The following is a 19,985-nucleotide window of genomic DNA, read 5'->3' on the forward strand; positions in this document are numbered from 1 at the left end:
GCGAGGGACCCTTTCTCTTGTGGTGGATAGTCTGTACTTGTATAGCCTGTACCAACAGATACTTGGATAACATTTATTTTAATAAGCCTGTACTTAGAACCTTATTGAAGTCCAGTTACTGACCTTCCCAAGGAAGGTCACTATAGTTACCTAACTCCCTGATACCTATTTTCCTGCTAGGTGAGTAAAAGCATCAGATAAAAGAAAATGTATTGAACCATTTGTTCTACCCTGGGTTTGAACCCGGGTCTCTGTTGTGAGCTGAGGATGTAGACCACTGCTACAGGACCCATAAGCAGCAGGAAATATAGACGTTCCCTGTTTTCTGTAACTGCAAAACATTCAAGTTCACATGACATTCTGATTGCTGCTTCGATCATTGGTTGCATTGAGTTGTTTATTCTGCATTTTGTTGGGAGATAGATTGTTTTTAAAGACAAAATAATATGCAAAGCATCTGCTTTTAGTATGTTTTTCTTATTTATAATGGCTAAGAATTTGTAGGTTAATTATTTTTATTAAATTTTATTTACTGATAATTGTTATGCCTGTAGTGCTGGAGGAGAGACCTCCCTTTAATTGGCTTAGGTATACTGTATTGTAACACCAGATTCTAGATCCTTGCTCCACTTTGCTACACCTGCTTAGCAACCGTTGACCAGGCCACTTAATCCAAAAGCGTACTCGCCAACCCTGCTGAATAGATGTACATCAATGGAAACAAACTGTTATCCCTTAATATTTAATAATGCTTATGAATAACACTGCCACCACTCCCCTGTTGATGAATGTGACTGACTCATTGGCCTCCCAGGGGAGACGGAGTCCAGTAATGAATACTCGAATGACATAAGAACTTTGTAAATTAATTACTGTACTTGCAATAATTTATAGAAACTTTAATTTATTTATGGAGAATCATGGGACACCTTTAACTCAGAATGAAATGGAGGAACACAGGGAAGTTTCCCAAAATAGCATGTAATGAGAAATAATGACAATTGGAGAGAAAATTAGCTAAAACACCAAAAGTAATCAAAATGAACTATATTTAAATAACTGACACACAAATAGATCCTAACTGTTAATAAATCCTATATCAAGGGAATTTGGTGAAAGTTAAATAGACTACATAACCAACGATAACACATTACCTGTTACCCACCAAAGATGTTGAATGGCCTTCTACTGGTCCTGGTGGACCACCCGAATTCACTCTCCAGTACACACTAACCTTTATTTAAGCTTGGAGGAAGGCCATAGGCTACGTGCCAATAAGGTATTTATTTATTTATTTATATATATATATATATATATATATATATATATATATATATATATATATATATATATATATATATATATATATACATACAAGAGTTGTTACATTCTTGTACAACCACTTGTACGCGTAGTGTTTTGGGCAACCATATATAGCCAATCAATTCAAAATTCGACTCTGGTCCCGATTTCCAGCCAATGAATGCCTCAGCCACTACCCCTAGGGAACTCCACCCACATAGGTCTACAGCCATTCAGCTGCCTGTACCCTGGCAGGGGAAGAGGGGAAGAGTGGGAAGGGGAAGGAATAAGGGGAGGAGAGGGGAAGAGTGGGAAGGGGAAGGAATAAGGGGAGGAGAGGGGAAGAGTGGGAAGGGGAAGGAATAAGGGGAGGAGAGGGGAAGAGTGGGAAGGGGAAGGAATAAGGGGAGGAGAGGGGAAGAGTGGGAAGGGGAAGGAATAAGGGGAGGAGAGGGGAAGAGTGGGAAGGGGAAGGAATAAGGGGAGGAGAGGGGAAGAGTGGGAAGGGGAAGGAATAAGGGGAGGAGAGGGGAAGAGTGGGAAGGGGAAGGAATAAGGGGAGGAGAGGGGAAGAGTGGGAAGGAGAAGGAAGGAGCAAACGGTCAGTTACGATGACCGTTACACCACGTACTGTAATTCAAAATAGCATCTACACGACAGGCCCTATTAAATAACTTTTTGTTTGGGTGATTTGGAGAATCAAACGGAAAGTTATTAGACTTGTTTGAAATTATAGACACGACAGGTTGAAGGCAGACTTGTTTAAAGATTATTTTGCCACCAAGGCCCTGATATGAGGCCCTGATTTTTTTCCCGATATGAGCTCAGTAAATTATATAGCAAAAGAAAGAGTACAGTTTCAGTTTTCTATCTAATACAGTACTACAATTTCAAATTAAATAGATCAGCACAAATATGTCAGTTTTGCAAATAACTAAACGTCATTATATATAAATAATACCCAAGACAAAATCAAAAGGGAAGAAAGGAATAATGAATGGCGACCGGGGCTATATATTTATAGAGGTGATAACGAAGCAAGTTACATCATGGTGCCAGGGACACCCACACGCAACGTTCCTGCTATACTGAGAGTTTCTATACCACTAACAAGCTTTACCCGACCTCTTGACTAATAATAATTCTTAACCACTGATGTACATAAGCATGTTTTTCTGATAAATTATAATTACCAAAAGTTAGAAAATGATATATAAAGGCATTGCGGGATTCATTAGTGGCCATGAATACCAGTAGAAGTTATTTCGTGTCATGGGCAGTTCTCTGGTCGCTGAATTGAGAGGTGTCCTACATCGTCGTCGGTATGTCCTCCAGAGGCCGACACCTGCAGCCTTCAGCTTTGACTCCCTCTTCCTGTCTCCTGCCCCACACTGCGCACGCCACCACCTGCGCTCGGCACCACCTGAATTCAGCACCACCTGCGCTCGGCACCATCTGAATTCGGCACCACCTGCATTCAGCACCACCTGCGCTCGGCACCACCTGAATTCAGCACCACCTGCACTCGGCACCATCTGAATTCAGCACCACCTGTATACATCCAACACCATTCACATCTACATACTGTGTGTCCAGCCATTCACTTTAGTGCTTGATTGGATTGCAATAAGAAGACTTGATAAAACAAAGACGACCGTATAACAAAAATTACTAGACTTAGTTTGGTAAATAATGTTAAAATAGATCGATATAAAAAGAGTACAAATCAACAAATGTGAATTTAAACCGAGGCGAAAATACACTCGTATAATCTTAGTCTTACAAATACACATTTTATGCAAAATATAGGAGTTGAGGCGACTCTCAGAATCGTTATTTGAATTTCTAGTGCCCGGGAAAGCCTCTTTACCTAGTCAGTGAGTTGACAGTCGCCGCACACTGTAAATTCAATTAGGATTTATTACAAGTTAAGGCACCCGTTTTCATGTTGCTGTATATAGGCCTTCATTTTCTTCAATTCACCGGCATAAAATAATATTTAAAAAGAGATCAAAATGCCAAATAATAAACAAAAATATGAACCCGGTAATGTTCATAACCTCTTAAAAAAGTCATGTTCTTTATCATAAACGAGCAAATTTGGCGCGTCATATCCTCGTCGGGTGGGTTTGGCGGCAAGTGATCAGGATTAACCCCAAGGAAAGGCCGACCACCTCCACTGAAACCTTGAGTGTTCAGTTAAGCGGAAGCTTTGAAAAACATAAAAGGTTGCGAATTTGATAAAAGGTTGCGAATATGATATCGGCTGATGCTGTACACTGGTTGTTATTATTTAAATATCACGCAAAATATTTATAGAAATAAATAATGGCTTAAATATCTAAATGATGAAATATTGTATGCTATAAAATATTCCAGCTTTCAGTTGCTTACTTAAGAGAATCCAAAATAGTTTCGATTTGTAATTTGAATGATATGACACTTTTTTGACTATTGCCGCGCAGACGATGCTAAATAGTCGTCCAAGTTCATGTTTTGCTCCACGGACGATGCTAAGTAACCTCCCAAGTTCAGTACCGCCTCTTGAAACTCACTCCAATTCGTAATGCTGGAATATTGTATACAGTCGTAAAACTTGGAGCTTTCCAGCAGAGTGCGTACAAGGGAGCCTGGGTGGGGATGGGAGGGGATGACGGAGCAAGTACATTCAGATCCGCCGCGCCCCAGCAACGCGACGGTATGCAGCTGCTCAAGGATTACTGCCAGATAAAATTGAAACCACCCTACCATTTGTTGTTCATGTCTTCCTTCCCTTAAACTCCACATGCTAACGTACATACTACAGTACTCTGCCCATCTGTAACTAATCATATTGGGCTTGAAAATGTAGTTCAAACTCGGCAGCGCGATAACATATCGTTTACAGTATACTGTTCTGCATTTCTAATGAATATTGCAACGCGTAGCCTTGATCTCGTGGTATAATTGTTAACAATAATTAGTTTACATTTTAAATGTGTTGTAAAGTAACATTATCTTCCGTGTGGAACGCATTAATAACACATTTCCACGTCATTAAAAACAAGTCATGAGTACAGCAGGCAATAATGAGAGCGCCACGTTGCTAGGCTTCATACTTAATTAACCAATACATGATACTTGACCTATAAAACGTTTTGTGTAATTTTTTTGTTTTTCAAACCTCGAGCGTTTGTAATGTAACCTACCCTTATTATAGTTGTTAGGTAAAAAAGGAAAATATGGTGTTACTCTATCAACCTGGCTGGGCGCGTATCCTTTCATCTAATACATCTGTTCACTTACCAGTAAATCAGTAATTAGAAGTTAGTCAGCTTGTTGTGGAGTTGCATCCTCGGAAAGTAGTTCGACCTAGAAGGGGGGGGGGGGGAGGTGAAGACTTCGATATAAGCCTAAAATGCATATATGCATTGGCTGCCTGTCCCCCGACGCAATGAATTATTAATTATGATGATTTGAGACGGGACCGGAGGGAGTGTATGTACTCGCCTATTTGTGCTTGCGGGGATTGAGCTTTGGCTCTTTGGTCCCGCCTTTGTGTATGTGTGTCACTGCTACTGTGTTCCGGGACCGTGCCAGGGGAGGGGGGGGGGGGTATTTCACCGTTCAACGCGTTCTCGCAAATTTAATAAGTCAATATTGACTTATTAGTTGCGTGCATAGGTGACATACTAAACATTATAGTTTCCCTTGAAAAGCTTCATAGAAAACACCGACCTTACCTAACCTACTTAGTATTTTAAAATAAGCATCTTATAGCTTCATAATTACAATTGTTACTTAACCTATTATAGGTATAGGTTAGGTAATAATTGTAATTACGAATTAATAAGATGCTTATCTTAACATACTAAGTAGGTTAGGTAAGGTTGGTGTTTTCTATGAAGGTTTTCAAGGGAAACTATTATGTTAAGTATGTCACCTATGCACATATTTAATAAGTCAATATTGACTTATTAAATTTGCGAGAACGGGTTGCACCGTTATATACAGTAGCTTAGGCTGTTTTTTTTTTGTTATCCATCTTGTGTAGTCGTCTAAATGAATCACCTTGTCAACACTACCTGTGACGGGAGGGGGGGGGGGGCGAGACGCGTGTCGAGGGCCTTGAGCGACGCCCTCGTGTCAATTGACTTAAAGTGACCTCAATTCCCGGTGACCTTGACCATGCTGGTTGAGTCAAGTGACCTTCTCTATCGGAATGGAGGGGGGGGGGTAATTTTCCGTATGGCGGAGGCAATAGAAAGGATTTTGGCACGTGGCTGTTGCGGTGATTATACGTTATATGTGAAGGGTGATGATTATGTTGGTAGTGACATTAAAGTGACGAGGGAGTAATGATTAACACGAGTGAGAGTGATTAACACGAGTGAGTGATTAACACGAGTGAGAGTGATTAACACGAGTGAGAGTGATTCACACAAGTGACAGTGTAAATATTAACAGTGAAAAAAGGGGTTATAAATTGTTATTTAAGATTCGCTACTTGGAACAAAAGTTCCAAGCAGCACGGGCTATGGTGAGCCCGTAGTGATAGGTTATGAAGGTGTATTGCGTGATAGCGTTGTGCGAGGCACGGATACACTTCTCACCTTGAAGCACAAGTGTACAACAAGGACGAGGGTCATCCAGTCCGCGCTGCTGGGTGTGGACATGTTTTGGTTGTTTTAGGTTCAGCTACTGGGAAGAAAAAGTTCCGAGTAGCACGGGCTATGGCGAGCCCGTAAGTGTGGACATGTTGCTGATTGCTTAAGTAGTTGGGGTTGGGTGAAGCTCCCGGACTCCATTATCAGTTTTAAGCAGCTCATGTTTTGAGTTACATTTCCGAAGCTCTTCAGGGGGGTAGAAATAGCCTAAGCTACTCTATCCCTTTGAGATGTATTTTTTCTTGTCTCAATAAACATATTTGAACTTGAACTTTCAACTTTCGAGATCAGGATTGTTTGTAAAATGTAAATGTAGAATAATCAACCCGTCCTCGACTCAAGTCCATTACATCCAGCGGTCGACCCCACACACACATTCGTAAACTTTTACATGCTGTTCAGGCAAGTTTCTGTCTTTATTATGTATCCTATACCCATACCGTGGGCGGTGGTGTAAAGGGTTACAGAGGCACATAATCGGTTCAGGAATTGAACCCCTTAATTCGTTTAGCTAGGCAAATAGCAATCTTTTGACGCTAGTTACACAATTATTAATGTTATACATACATGTACACACACACACACACACACACACACACACACACACACACACACACACACACACACACATATATATATATATATATATATATATATATATATATATATATATATATATATATATATATATATATATATAATATATATATATATATATATATTAATGTTATACATACATGTACACACACACACACACACACACACACAGATGCCGAAGAAATATAAGAAAATTCACCTTCGCAAATAGAGTGGTAGACGGTTGGAACAAGTTAAGTGAGAAGGTGGTGGAGGCCAAGACCGTCAGTAGTTTCAAAGCGTTATATGACAAAGAGTGCTGGGAAGACGGGACACCACGAGCGTAGCTCTCATCCTGTAACTACACTTAGGTAATTACACACACACACACACATATATATATGTCGTACCTAGTAGCCAGAACTCACTTCTCAGCCTACTATTCAAGGCCCGATTTGCCTAATAAGCCAAGTTTTCCTGAATAAATATATTTACTATAATTTTTTTCTTATGAAATGATAAAGCAACCCTTTTCTTTATGTATGAGGTCAATTTTTTTTTATTGGAGTTAAAATTAATGTAGATATATGACCGAACCTAACCAACCCTACCTAACCTAACCTAACCTATATTTATAGGTAAGGTTAGGTTAGGTAGCCAAAAAAAGCTAGGTTAGGTTAGGTTAGGTAGGTTAGGTAGACGAAAAAACATTAATTCATGAAAACTTTGCTTATTAGGCAAATCGGGCCTTGAATAGTAGGCTGAGAAGTGCGTTCTGGCTATTAGGTACGACATATATATATATATATATATATATATATATATATATATATATATATATATTATACAATCACCTACACAAATACACAAATCAATAGTCTTTTGTATCACAAGTGATTCAACAAGAGGTTCACAACAGTCACTATACAAGGCACTTTACATCTATGGTGAGTCACACAGTGACAGTCACTAGTCTTGCTCCACACCCACCCAACTGGGCGGCAGCTTTACAGTCATGTGCTCCACACCCACCCAACTGGGCGGCAGCTTTACAGTCATGTGCAGGCATTACCTACAGTAAGCAAATTTTGGATACTTCGCTAAGATTTCGGGCAGCACATGATTATGAGTGAACGGGAATTTTCTCAAATATAAACTAATTTTATAATAGCATATTATGCATATATAGGCGTAGGTTAGGTTAGGTGCTTAGGTTCTGTTGGCGATTATTTGTATTTGTAGTATGTGGGTGAAGCATTTATAGCGTGGGTGAAGGTTTGAACCTTCAAAGGAACCTTCAAATGAACCGCTCGAAGGTTCGGGCGTGGTTCGAACAAAATTGGTCAGTGAAGCACATGTTATGGAAGTGTCCGAACGAAATCAGTTGTGAATCGTGTGTAAACCGTTTTTCATTCATAAACAGTGGGGTTTGGCGGGTGTTTGGAATCACTTTTGGGTCTTTGTTTGGAGGACGGGCTGAGAATAATGGCGCCATTTGAAGCCTTGGTTACTGCAGGATTGGTCGGGGGGGGGGGGGGGGGCGTGAGAGGGGGTTCACTCACCAGTGATCCCGTAGTTTACCTCGATACCTTTATTTATATACAACTATATATAATGTTGCTTATTCTAAAGTATTGGAACGTAGGTTACTTCTAAAGGAATGGGTTAAGAAGCTCAAGAGCAAAGGGGGGTTGACGACAGAGTTCGTAAACACACATTTACACATTCTTACACATGTTGACACGTGTAGGGGTCACAAGAGGAATTTACCTGAAGGCCAGCGTCTCTAGTGGCCTTGGCGATGACAGGATGCCGGTGATCTGTACAAGGCCCCTCTCATTATTACACAGGATTCTTTATGTTTTGTTTCCAGCTGTATTTTAAACTGTAGCCCTTGCTGTCTTGGACTTCCCTGCTTCGGCGGGTAGGCAGCTCCCTCCTGCGTTGATCACACGACGAGTGAAGAGTGTGGCGTGTTTTGTCTTGTATTATGGCTTGTTGAGCTGTGTGTTGCTCCTTGTGTGCGTTAGTCTCCGGTAAATATGTTCTTATTTTACACTCCGGAGATTTCCTTGTGTATATCTATGGTTGAGTTCGCAGCATGAGCAGTTGTCTCATCTTGTTGAAGCCATGAATCACGTATGAGCCCCACCTCCCTGAAGCCATGAATCACGTATGAGCCCCACCTCCCTGAAGCCATGAATCACGTATGAGCCCCACCTCCCTGAAGCTATAAATCACGTATGAGCCCCACCTCCCTGAAGCCATGAATCACGTATGAGCCCCACCTCCCTGAAGCCATGAATCACGTATGAGCCCCACCTCCCTGAAGCTATAAATCACGTATGAGCCCCACCTCCCTGAAGCTATAAATCACGTATGAGCCCCACCTCCCTGAAGCTATAAATCACGTATGAGCCCCACCTCCCTGAAGCTATAAATCACGTATGAGCCCCACCTCCCTGAAGCCATGAATCACGTTGCTCTATTATCCACACATTATAAATTATGCTGAATAGTGTTTTGATAACGCTTAACATTATGTTTCGGGTGAAGGAGGGGGCAAGAATGGGTAGCCATGATGAGGCGCGCCAGGCACCATTGTGCATGGTTAGGTTGCCATGATGTGGCAACCTGACCTGCCATGATGTGGCAACCTTATACCTCAAGAGCACCAGGCACCATTGTGCATGGTGACTGGGGACCTTCTACAAGGTTTTACGTTGCCTGAATTCATGAATTCTGGCTATTGATAACATCATTCAGATGAGACGGATTTTCCTCTAATAAACAGATTATACTAACAGCATAACACAAGTTGTTAACAGCGCACGCGCTCTCACACACACACACACACACACACACACACACACACACACACACACACACACACACACACACACACACACACACACACACACACACGATAAATCACATATTATGACCGTCTCAGAGCACTCACTAGAAAGGAGACGAGAGAGGTATCATATATAAATGAAAGATAGTGGAAAGCTAGATCCCAAATTTGCACAGTGAAATGGTAACTTACTGGAGCGAAGGATTTGGTAGGAAATAGAGTAGACCCGGAGAAGAGAAGGGGTGACGCAGGCACGTCACACGTCTACGGGTATTCAGTATCCTCCCAAGAAACATGAGAAATACTGCTGGAAAAAAAGTTCAGGTGTTCAAGAAACTGCTAGACAATCTCCTGTAGGAAGTGCCGGACCAACCGGGTTGTAGTGGATATGAGGGTCTGTGGGGCCTTTTTAAAGCAACAGCCTGTTGGACCAAGCTCTCACAAGTAGAGCCTTATCCAAGATCGGGATTGGAGAGTAGCACAACTGCCAGAACCTACTCTAGGTATACTCTAGTATGCTAGGGTTTTCTAGGATTCTCAGCTCACAAACGTTAATTCGTCATGGATATAACATAGACGTTTGTAGTGTTGTAGAAGAAAAGTGACTGATAGTATTCTGAGAATATTGTATTATCGTGCCATTCTCTGGGGTACATCGTCTCAATTCATTCATCACGCGTGTGTGTGTGTGTGTGTGTGTGTGTGTGTGTGTGTGTGTGTGTGTGTGTGTGTGTGTGTGTCTAGATAAGTGGACGTCGTACCAACCTTTTTAAAAAAACGTCGCGTTTTATGAGACTCTCCTCGCGAATATTATGTTCAAACTCCTTATACCGTTTTAGATTTGTATGCAAATGATGCTCCCCCCACAGTGAGCACATGCTGTAGCTTCCAGCATATGCTGCTGATAATTCCTGGGCGGGTCACATTGCACTAACACACTTCCTCCTCCATTATGTTCAGTGTGTAGATGTACCGCTTGTTCCCTAGCGCAGTTTGGCTCGCTAAGTACGCTCCCGTCTCCAAGATTGGTCTGACAACATTTGTGGTAAGTAAGATTTTGAATGATTTCTTATGCAGATTTCTAAACGTAATTCTTATGTAGGACTACCATACTACTTGTGTAAAGGAGGAATGTATATATTTATCTCTCAGAATGTTCGGTAATATGTTTATTGTTTGTGATGAGTGTCTATGTATGTATTAACACGATGTACTGAACGGGGTGAGAATAGCTTGAGCTACCTCATCCCTTTGTGTGTATTTTACCTCAATAAACTTATTTCAATTTCAATATGTAGGACCGTTGCCTTAATCTGCTAACGTTGCATATTAAGCTGATGGTATCCGGTTGATATGGGCTTTAGGAGGCAGGTGGTTCGCTATGATGTCAACACCCAGGTATTGGTGCTGCTTCAGGTGATGGAGGGGAAGTGGTCCACCTGACTTGCTGTACAAGCAATCCCCGTTGCCACCTAATGCATAGTTGGTATTTGTGGTAGTATGGGGGGAATGTCGGATGGTACGGTTTGATACTTGGGCTGGTAAATGGTAGTGGTACATAGTGGTAGTGGTATTTAAAATATGCTAGGAGATTGTACGTGGTAGTACTTGTCGATAGTAGCTAAGCTAGTACATAGTGGTGTTAATAGACGTGGGGTTGCTGCATTGTTTTAAGCGTAGGTTAGACATGTGGGAGAGCGTTTTTTTATTATTTTCTTCCACAAACGTGGCCATATATTTACAATGCTAACCAGCATATATACATTTTCTTCTGTCCTCCATGGACAGGGTTAATGGTATGTTAGACATATACTGTAGTTCAGTGATTTATTGAACACTCGCAGACCGTGACTGAAATACTACTGTAACCTACACACACACACACATTTACAGCGAGTGAGGATGGTTGGGTACGAGTAGGATCTGCCTGGTATGCACTGTACCTTCTCCAGCGTCCTTTCTTGACGAACAAATCCACAAGGGCCGTGACGAGGATTCGAACCTGCGTCCGAGAGCATCCCAGACGCTGCCTTAATCGAATGAGCCTACGACATGGAAAATGAGTTGAAACCGAAGTTCTACTGAACTTACTGGATCCTGCAGACTCTCCGAGGCACAAACCAGGGTTTTACACAGTCCTTTCTTAGTGTTCTTGTGTTATTATGAAGTTCAAATCAAATCAAATTTTTATTCGGGTAAAACTACATACATACAAGATGAGTTACAAAGATAATGTTGGATGTCTCGATAGAGCTAGTACATACAATGCCTAAAGCTACTAATACCCGCAGCGTTTCGGGCAAGGTGTGGGGGAAAACAGACTAAAAATTGACACTAATAGAGATCAAAGCATAAACTGAGTTGAAAAGGAAAAAAATAGTGGAAATCAATGGTAATACAAGTTGGTCCATAAACAGTATTGTTTGAAATAGCATGACATGGGTTGACATTTAGGGGGCAAGGTAGATTACATGGAGTTTATTAGGTAGTACTTAGTTTTGCTCTTAAACTGGTTGAGAGAGATACAGCCTTTGACATGAATGTGAAGGTCATTCCACATTTTGGGTCCCTTGATTTGAAGACCATTTCTAGTTTGGTTAAGTCGCACTCTTGGAATATCAAATAGGTCTTAGTTTCTGGTGTGGTGTCCATAGGTTCTGTTACACCCTTCTAGGAAGCGTTTAAGGTCAGGATTGGCATTCCAGTTGAGAGTTTGAAATATATAGATTACACTTGAGAGGATGTGCAGTGACTTAATACCTAACATATTCAAAGATTTATGTAGGATCTTAACTAGTAGGATCTACAAGATCTAAGTTGTTGTAGTGGCTTCGTCTTGAGCCCTCACAGCGGGATTGAGGCCACGGCGACTCCTTAACTGGTGTAAGTGCTGACTGATGGTAATATTGCTTAGTCGTAGTGGCTTACTTCCCACCCTGTCAAGTAAGCGTAAAAGTTGCTGTTGCTGTCTTTTTGACTTCGTGTGACTGTTACTGGTTAGTGTGGTACGGAATGTGCAGGTGATAGTGTGTAGTTAGATGAGTGATTGTAGCAGTCATGACTGTATGGAGGCGTGGTCCACCAAGTAGGGGTGATTGTGTGACTGTATGGAGGCGTGGTCCACCAAGTAGGGGTGATTGTGTGACTGTATGGGTGAGTGACGGCGTGGTCCACCTGACTTGCTGTATCTTCTTGAGAGGTTATCTTGAGATGATTTCGGGGCTTAGCATCCCTGCGGCTCGGTTCTCGACCAGGCCTTCTTTTTGTTACACACCCCCAGGAAGTAGCCCGTAGCAGCTGTAACTCCCAGGTACCTATTTACTGCTAGGTAACAAGGGTGAAAGAAACTTTTTGCCCATTTGTCTCCACTTCCACCGGGGATCGAACCCGGAACCTCAGGACTACGAATCCGAAGCGCTGTTCACTCGGCTGTCAGGCCCTCAGCTGTACATGCAATTCCCGTTACTAATTACATGTAATACGTGTAAATAACTTCTAAATATTATTTTGTGCTCTGGTATTTATTTTGATAATCACCCGAGTGATAATAAGAAAATAATACATGGCAACTGCTCGCCTCCTACTATGCAAAATAGTTTTCGTTCTGTTGTGTATTTTTCGCTCTTAATATTTATGCTGGTAATTATTTACATCCCAATAGGCGTGTAATAAGAAGGGGGAAATCAGTATTAGGGCAGAAATGGCGGGAAAATAGTAAGAGGCAACTGGTGGGTCTGGCGTACTCTGAGTAAGACCGCACATGGTGGTACAGCTTCAGTCAATGGCTGGACACGGGCAGGAGCGGAGTGTCGTAGCTTTGCTCTCCCTTGGATGCCAGTGAAAACTTTTTATAAGTACTGTAACCATTTTCGTCGTCATTTCATGTCATACAGTGAATAAGGAAATGTTTTGGTAAATACAGGTGGAAGTTGTATACGGGTAATTAATTAATACCATTGGCGTGGCCTAAACCGTGTTTGATAGTAATATAATTGAAGTGGGATTCACGGATGCGCGTCTAGAGATCTGTCGTTGGAAAACGGAAGTTTGAGCGGTAAGCTTTGGAGAACTTTCCCCCCGTGAAGGTAGAGACCGGGTTGTGGAGCATCGCTGATCTGCTGAGCTGTGCTGCTTTGGCTGTTCTGCTTCACCATGCCAGAAGGTGAGTCTCTCGCGCTCTCTCTGCGTGTGCTTGCGCGGGTTGAGCTTCGGCTCCTTGGTCTCGCCTCTCAACTGTCAACCAACTGGGGGGGGGGGGGTGGGGGGTGGGTAGAAGTAGCCTAAGCTACTCTATCCATTTGAGAAGTATTTCTTGTCTCAATAAACATACTTGTCAATCAACTGGTGTACAGGTTCCTGAGCCTATTGGTCTCTATCATATCTACACTTGAAACTGTGTATGGAGTCAGTCTCTACATCACCACACCGAATACATGTGTGTATTTACTATTTGTATCTGTAGAATCGAGTTATTAGCTCTTGGACCCCCGCCTTTCTAACCAATCTATTTTTCCTCTATATCAAGTACATATATTTTTCTCTAACACACTCCCCCCCCCCCAGGAAGCAGCCCGTAGCAGCAGTCTATCTCCCAAGTAATACATTTTCTGCAAGGTGAACAAATGCATCAGGGGTGAAAGAAACTCTGCCCATGTGTGAGTGATAGATTATACATACAAGTACTGCATGCCTGTGCTGCATATTAAAGGCTTGGCCTAAGTACACATCTAAGTTAACACCTGTAGGAAAAACACTATACACCTGTTTTCAGATGTATAGTGTCTATCTGTATAATTCCAGTTTGTGATACTCTGCTGATCTGCTGACTTGTATGCCTCTGGTGTTTGGTCCGGTGCGTTGTCTATGCTCAGGTCCTTCTCTTTGATTCCTCTGCCTCACTCTCATTCTTACTATTTTGCGTTTGCTTTGGATTGAAGTCAATTAGGCTAAGGATTTGCATGATGCAGCGTGTGCAGGCCCTGTTGTAATCTGTAATCTTTCAGTCTCGTCAGTGTTGGCATAAGTCGTATCTCCTCAGCTAGCTGTGAGGTGGGTGGACCCCCTTGTGCTTCTCTCCACCCTAACCAGTCATATCTTCTATAACTGTTTCCAGTCCGTTAGTTACTTGCACCTTCGATGGGAGACAATATTAAAAATAGTTTCTGGCAGTCGAGTATGACTGCCAAGTACCACTCCACCCAGCTCCAAGTACCACTCCACCCACTCGGTGCCCGCATACCCACTGAAACACCGACTATTTGCCCATACCAACACACCCATTCATACCCCCACACTCGATTCGATCTCTCTATTATGCACCATCCCATACCCATCCCGTGGGCGGTGGGGGAAAGGGTTACAGAGGCACATAATAGGTTCAGGAACTGAGCCACATAGTTTAGCATCGCAACGCCAATCCACCAAAATCCAACCATCACAATAGTACCGATCCATTCACAACCCCCCTACTATCCCAACTCTGACAGTCCTATACCTGTCCACCTCGCCCACACCTGCCTGTCTATCCCGGGACCACCCCATAGGATTTTGAGAGCCCCTTGATGGCCCTGAAGTAGAGGAGGGGTAGGAATAGACTAAGCTACTCTATCCTTTTGAGATGTATCTTATTGTCTCAGTGCACTTGAACCACTCCACCAACCTTACAAAACCCCACCCCATCCATTACTCGCCTAATCATGGACCAGACCTGCTCACCAACTACTAAATCCTCCATACTTAATCTTTGTTATTGGCGGTAAGCCAATATTTAAATAAAATATTTATATAAAATATTCTTTATTGGCGGTAATTTACTAGCGGTAAGAGCTATTTATATTTGTAAGGCTTTTTAATTAACATAGTTTCAATGTGTTTATTGCGCTAAGCTGAAGTATAGGGACCGGTGATGCCTCTCTCTCTATCGGCTGTGATCGAAACGTGTCTAGTTTCTGTCCTCCTCCACGCTGCTTCAGGCATGAGATCTTGAATGTCCCGTTGTCCTCCTTACGGGGCTTTGCTGGTGCATGGTGTTGCGTGCGTGGGTGTGTGCGTCTGTTTCTATTTGTGAGCGGAAGGAAAAGCACAGTGTGGGCACAGATTAGGTGAGAGGAGCTACTTGTCGGCCGCTGTCACGCGCGCAGTGGGGGAGTGGGAGGGGGACAGAAGGGGTGATGAAGGGGGGTTTAAGGGGAGGGGAGATATATAGGAAGGAGCATCACTGTTATCATCACCCTTCCATTAGGCAGAAGAACCTCTGGCAGAGGAGCTTGGCTCGTGACACTAGAAGGGTTGAATGTGTGACCTTAGCACCTCAGCCGGTGGTCAGAACACGTACCCATCTGTTTTAGAAGTTGATAATCAACACACTGAAAACTTGAAGCAAAAGTAATGACTCGATGTGGGCGTCAACAATACAATTTAGATGGTATCATTGGCTTAAACCTCCGCCAAAACTCGCTTACGAGAACTGTGTTCAGTGTTGGGATCTAACACGTGACACATTTACCTGTGTTGACTCCATTGCCTCTTCCCAGGACGGGTTCCTTACAATTTTCTCTGAAAATCGCAGAAACGACACAAAATGATACCATTATGATAAGTGCCCCCCCCCCCCTTCAAGGCCCAAGAATCATCAAGGTTAGGCAAGAACGGTAACTTGGTAGAGGCTCACCATAGCCCGTGCTACTTGCCCCGCTCCTGTGCCAGGTAAGTCCACTACGGGCTCACCATAGCCTGTGCTACTTGGAACTTATGTTCCGAGTAGCTGAATCTATAACAGCAGGTAACTTGGTGCCATATCCCAGCCCCTCTAGACTACACGCAAGAATTCTGCAAGTAGGCGCTACCGTCTGTGTGGCGGTCACAATAGACTGCGGCCAGATTCACGAAGCACTTAATTAAGTACTTACGAACGTGTACATCTTTCCTCGATCTTTAAGGGCTTTGGTTACAATTATTATACAGTTTACATGCATACAAATTTGCCAATCAACTGTTGTTATTGTTATAAACAGCCTCCTGGTGCTTCGGAGCTCATGAACTCTTTAAAAATTGTAAACAAAGTCGTCAAAGATTGAGAAAAGATATACAGGTTCGTAAGTGCTGGCGTAACTGCTTCGTGAATCTGGCCCCACATCTCCAACACTGTTTAGAGACAAACTATCCGGTGCTTCCAACCTGTCAGCGCGCGCTGCCCGCGGTCTTGACAAGCACACTGGCGCTAAGGGTTATCTTGAGATGATTTCGGGGCTTTTTAGTGTCCCCGCGGCCCGGTCCTCGACCAGGCCTCCACCCCCAGGAAGCAGCCCGTGACAGCTGACTAACACCCAGGTACCTATTTTACTGCTAGGTAACAGGGGCATAGGGTGAAAGAAACTCTGCCCATTGTTTCTCGCCGGCGCCTGGGATCGAACCCAGGACCACAGGATCACAAGTCCAGCGTGCTGTCCGCTCGGCCGACCGGCACCTCAAGGTAAGGGTGTGTGTGTTCTGTGTACTGTGGCCGTTAAGGATATCCCGCTGTTGTTGGTGGGCCACGTTGTTCCTACCAACGGTATCCCGCACTATCTGCACCCTGCCACACATGTGCTATACAACTACATCACTAAAATGGGTAATAGAATACAGCAGTAACTCAAACCATCAACAGTTGACCTAAACAGTTCTTACCTCCCTTACATGGTACATTTCCCCTCCCTTAATGGTACATTTCCCCTCTAGATTGTTAACTTCTCCTCCACTAGAAAAATAACCCATTGTTTCTTTTTACAATTAAATGACTTCTCTCTTTGTGTAATTTGTAGAGCAGGTGGCGGGAGTCATCTGGTGTGGTGTGTACTGGCCTAGTTGTGCTTGCGGGGGTTGAGCTCTGACTCTTTGGTCCTGCCTCTCAACTGGTGTACAGATTCCTGAGCCTACTGGGCTCTATCATATCAACAATTAAAACGGTGTATGGAGTCAGCTTCCACCACATCACTGCCTAATGCATTCCATCTGTTAACTACTCTGACACTGAAAAAGTTCTTTCTAACGTCCCTGTGGCTCATTTGGGTACTCAGTTTCCACCTGTGTCCCCTTGTTCGCGTACCACCTGTGTTGAATAGTTTATCCTTGTCTACCTTGTTAATACCTTTGAGGATTTTGTAGGTTGTGATCATATCTCCCCTTACTCTTCTGTCTACCAGTGTCGTATGGTGCATCTCTCGCATCCTTTCCTCGTAACTCATGCCTCTTAGCTCCGGGACTAGTCTAGTGGCATACCTCTGAACTTTTTCCAGCTTCGTCTTGTGCTTGACAAGGTACGGGCTCCATGCTGGGGCCACATACTCCAGGCGGCCTTACATATGCGGTATACAAGATTCTGAATGATTCCTTACACAGGTTCCTGAATGCTGTTCTGATGTTAGCCAGTCTCACATATGCCGCAGACGTAATTCTTTTTATGTGGGCTTCAGGAGACAGGGTTGGTGTGATATCAACCCCTAGATCTTTCTCTCTGTCCGTTTCATGAAGTACTTCATCTCCCATTCTGTATCCTGTGTCTGGCCTCCTGTTTCCGCCGCCTAGTTTCATTACTTTGCATTTACTCGGGTTGATCTTGAGCAGCCATTTGTTGGACCATTCATTCAATCTGTCCAGGTCATCTTGTAGTCTCCTACTATCATCCTCTGTTTCAATCCTCCCATATTTTTTGCGTCATCAGCAAACATTGAGAGAAACGAGTCAATAACCTCTGGGAGATCAATTATATATATCAGAAACAGTATAGGTCTAAGGACTGACCCCTGCGGGACTCCACTTGTGACGTCTCGCCAATCTGAGACCTCACCCCCTCACAGTGACTCGTTGTCTTCTGTTACTTAGGTACTCCTTTATCCAATGGAGTACCTTCCCTTTCACTCCAACCTGCATCTCCAGCTTTTTTACTAGCCTCTTGTGTGGTACTGTATCAAAGGCTTTCTGACAATCAATGTGTGTGTGGTGGTAGTGTGTGGGTGTGTATGTGGTGGTGGTAGTAGTGTGGGGGGTGAGAATGTGGTGGTGGTGGTAGTGTGGGGGGTGTGTATGTGGTGGTGGTGGTAGTGTGGGGGGTGTGTATGTGGTGGTGGTGGTAGTGTGGGGGTGAGTATGTGGTGGTGGTGGTAGTGTGGGGGGTGAGTATGTGGTGGTGGTCTCAGCTGGCCAACATACCTGCCAGTATTGGGTGCGCGCTAGAGAGAGCTGCCACTACACACCCGGACACACCTGTAAGACAGAGGCTCAGAGTCCCCACACACGACTCTTGGGGTGGTGGTGCGGGAGAGTCCTAGCTGGACCTACCCAAGTCTGCAGGTAAACAAATGATCTTTTTTCCCAGAGGAGGGCAAGAGTGAACGAATAGGAATGCATATTAACATCTCCATCCTTACTCATAAACAATTAACACTTAAGACTAATGGGAGGGCCCTACCTTGAGGTTACCTTAAGATGATTTCGGGGCTTAGCGTCCCTGCGGCCCGGTTCTCGATCAGGCCTATTCCTCGAATTAGCCCCATTAGCAAACATGATGCAGCTCCTATGTATATACACCCAAAGACATATTAATGTTACGGATATGTAATATTAATATGTTATGGAAGTGATTGTTGATCGCACAGTATAGTTTATATTAAATGGTTGGAGAGGCAGATTGCAACCAGGTAACTGAAATCGAGATGTTAGTTTCTCTCCGAGTCTGTCCATGTGAACATGGCGGCCTGATTGGTGCAGCACAGGCAGTGCTCTATAGCTTTCCAGGCTTGGCTCATTCATGTTGGTAATTACTTGATCCCTTACTTGGTGATAGTTTTCAAGCACGCGTACAGCACCAACACCTACACACACATATATGCATACGTACATATACACACATATATATCGTACGTATGTACACACACATACGTACACACACACATATACGTACGTACACACACATACGTACGTACGTACATACACACACATATACGTACGTACGTACACACACATTTCCTAGTGGACAAGGTGGTATGTAGGATAATGCGTACAAGAGGTAGGTGGAACTGTGCCACAGCACAGCCTCGCTCCTGTGCCAGGTAAGTCCACTACGGGCTCACCATAGCCCGTGCTACTTGGAACTCCTTGTTCCAAGTAGGGAATCTTAAACAACAACAACATGTGCCACAGTACGCGGGCAGCGCCAGGTGGAGACACATCCAGCAAAATATATAGAACTGACCTTCGGGATTCCCTGGCATACATGCTGGATTTACACCTGATTTCTAATGATCCCGGAACTTGTACCCAGGTAAACAACTCTTCTCTCTCACCACTAGTGAAGAGAAAAGGAAGTGATGTGGTGGAGGCTGACTCCATACACAGTTTCAAGTGTAGATATGATAGAGCCCAGTAGGCTCAGGAATCTGTACACCAGTTGATTGACAGTTGAGAGGCGGGACCAAAGAACCAAAGCTCAACCCCCGCAAGCACAATTAGGTGAGTACTACCGTACTCCAACCTGCCTCTGTGAGCTATTAGGGTTAACCGAAACCCACACAGAAGGAAATGCAAAATAGAACCGGTGAGGAGTAGAGGTGCCATAGGCGCAATCA

At 43.5% G+C, this 19,985-nt stretch overlaps 1 protein-coding gene across 3 annotated transcripts in view; it reads left to right on the forward strand.

The window, feature by feature from the left end:
• Hmgcr (HMG coenzyme A reductase) overlaps positions 1-19,985 on the forward strand; it is a 75,523-nt gene that overhangs the window by 4,843 nt on the left and 50,695 nt on the right. The window contains exon 1 of one of the 3 annotated variants that reach the window (XM_045757548.2): positions 13,119-13,543. The exons of the other annotated variants lie outside the window; for them this stretch is intronic. Within the exon in view, the coding sequence (XP_045613504.2) occupies positions 13,534-13,543 (10 nt within the window). The 5' untranslated portion in view covers positions 13,119-13,533. Of the gene's footprint in view, positions 1-13,118; positions 13,544-19,985 lie in introns of those variants that run through there. 3 annotated transcript variants of the gene reach the window in all.

The sequence above is a fragment of the Procambarus clarkii genome, chromosome 67, assembly GCF_040958095.1.
Source record: "Procambarus clarkii isolate CNS0578487 chromosome 67, FALCON_Pclarkii_2.0, whole genome shotgun sequence".
NCBI lineage: Eukaryota > Metazoa > Arthropoda > Malacostraca > Decapoda > Cambaridae > Procambarus > Procambarus clarkii.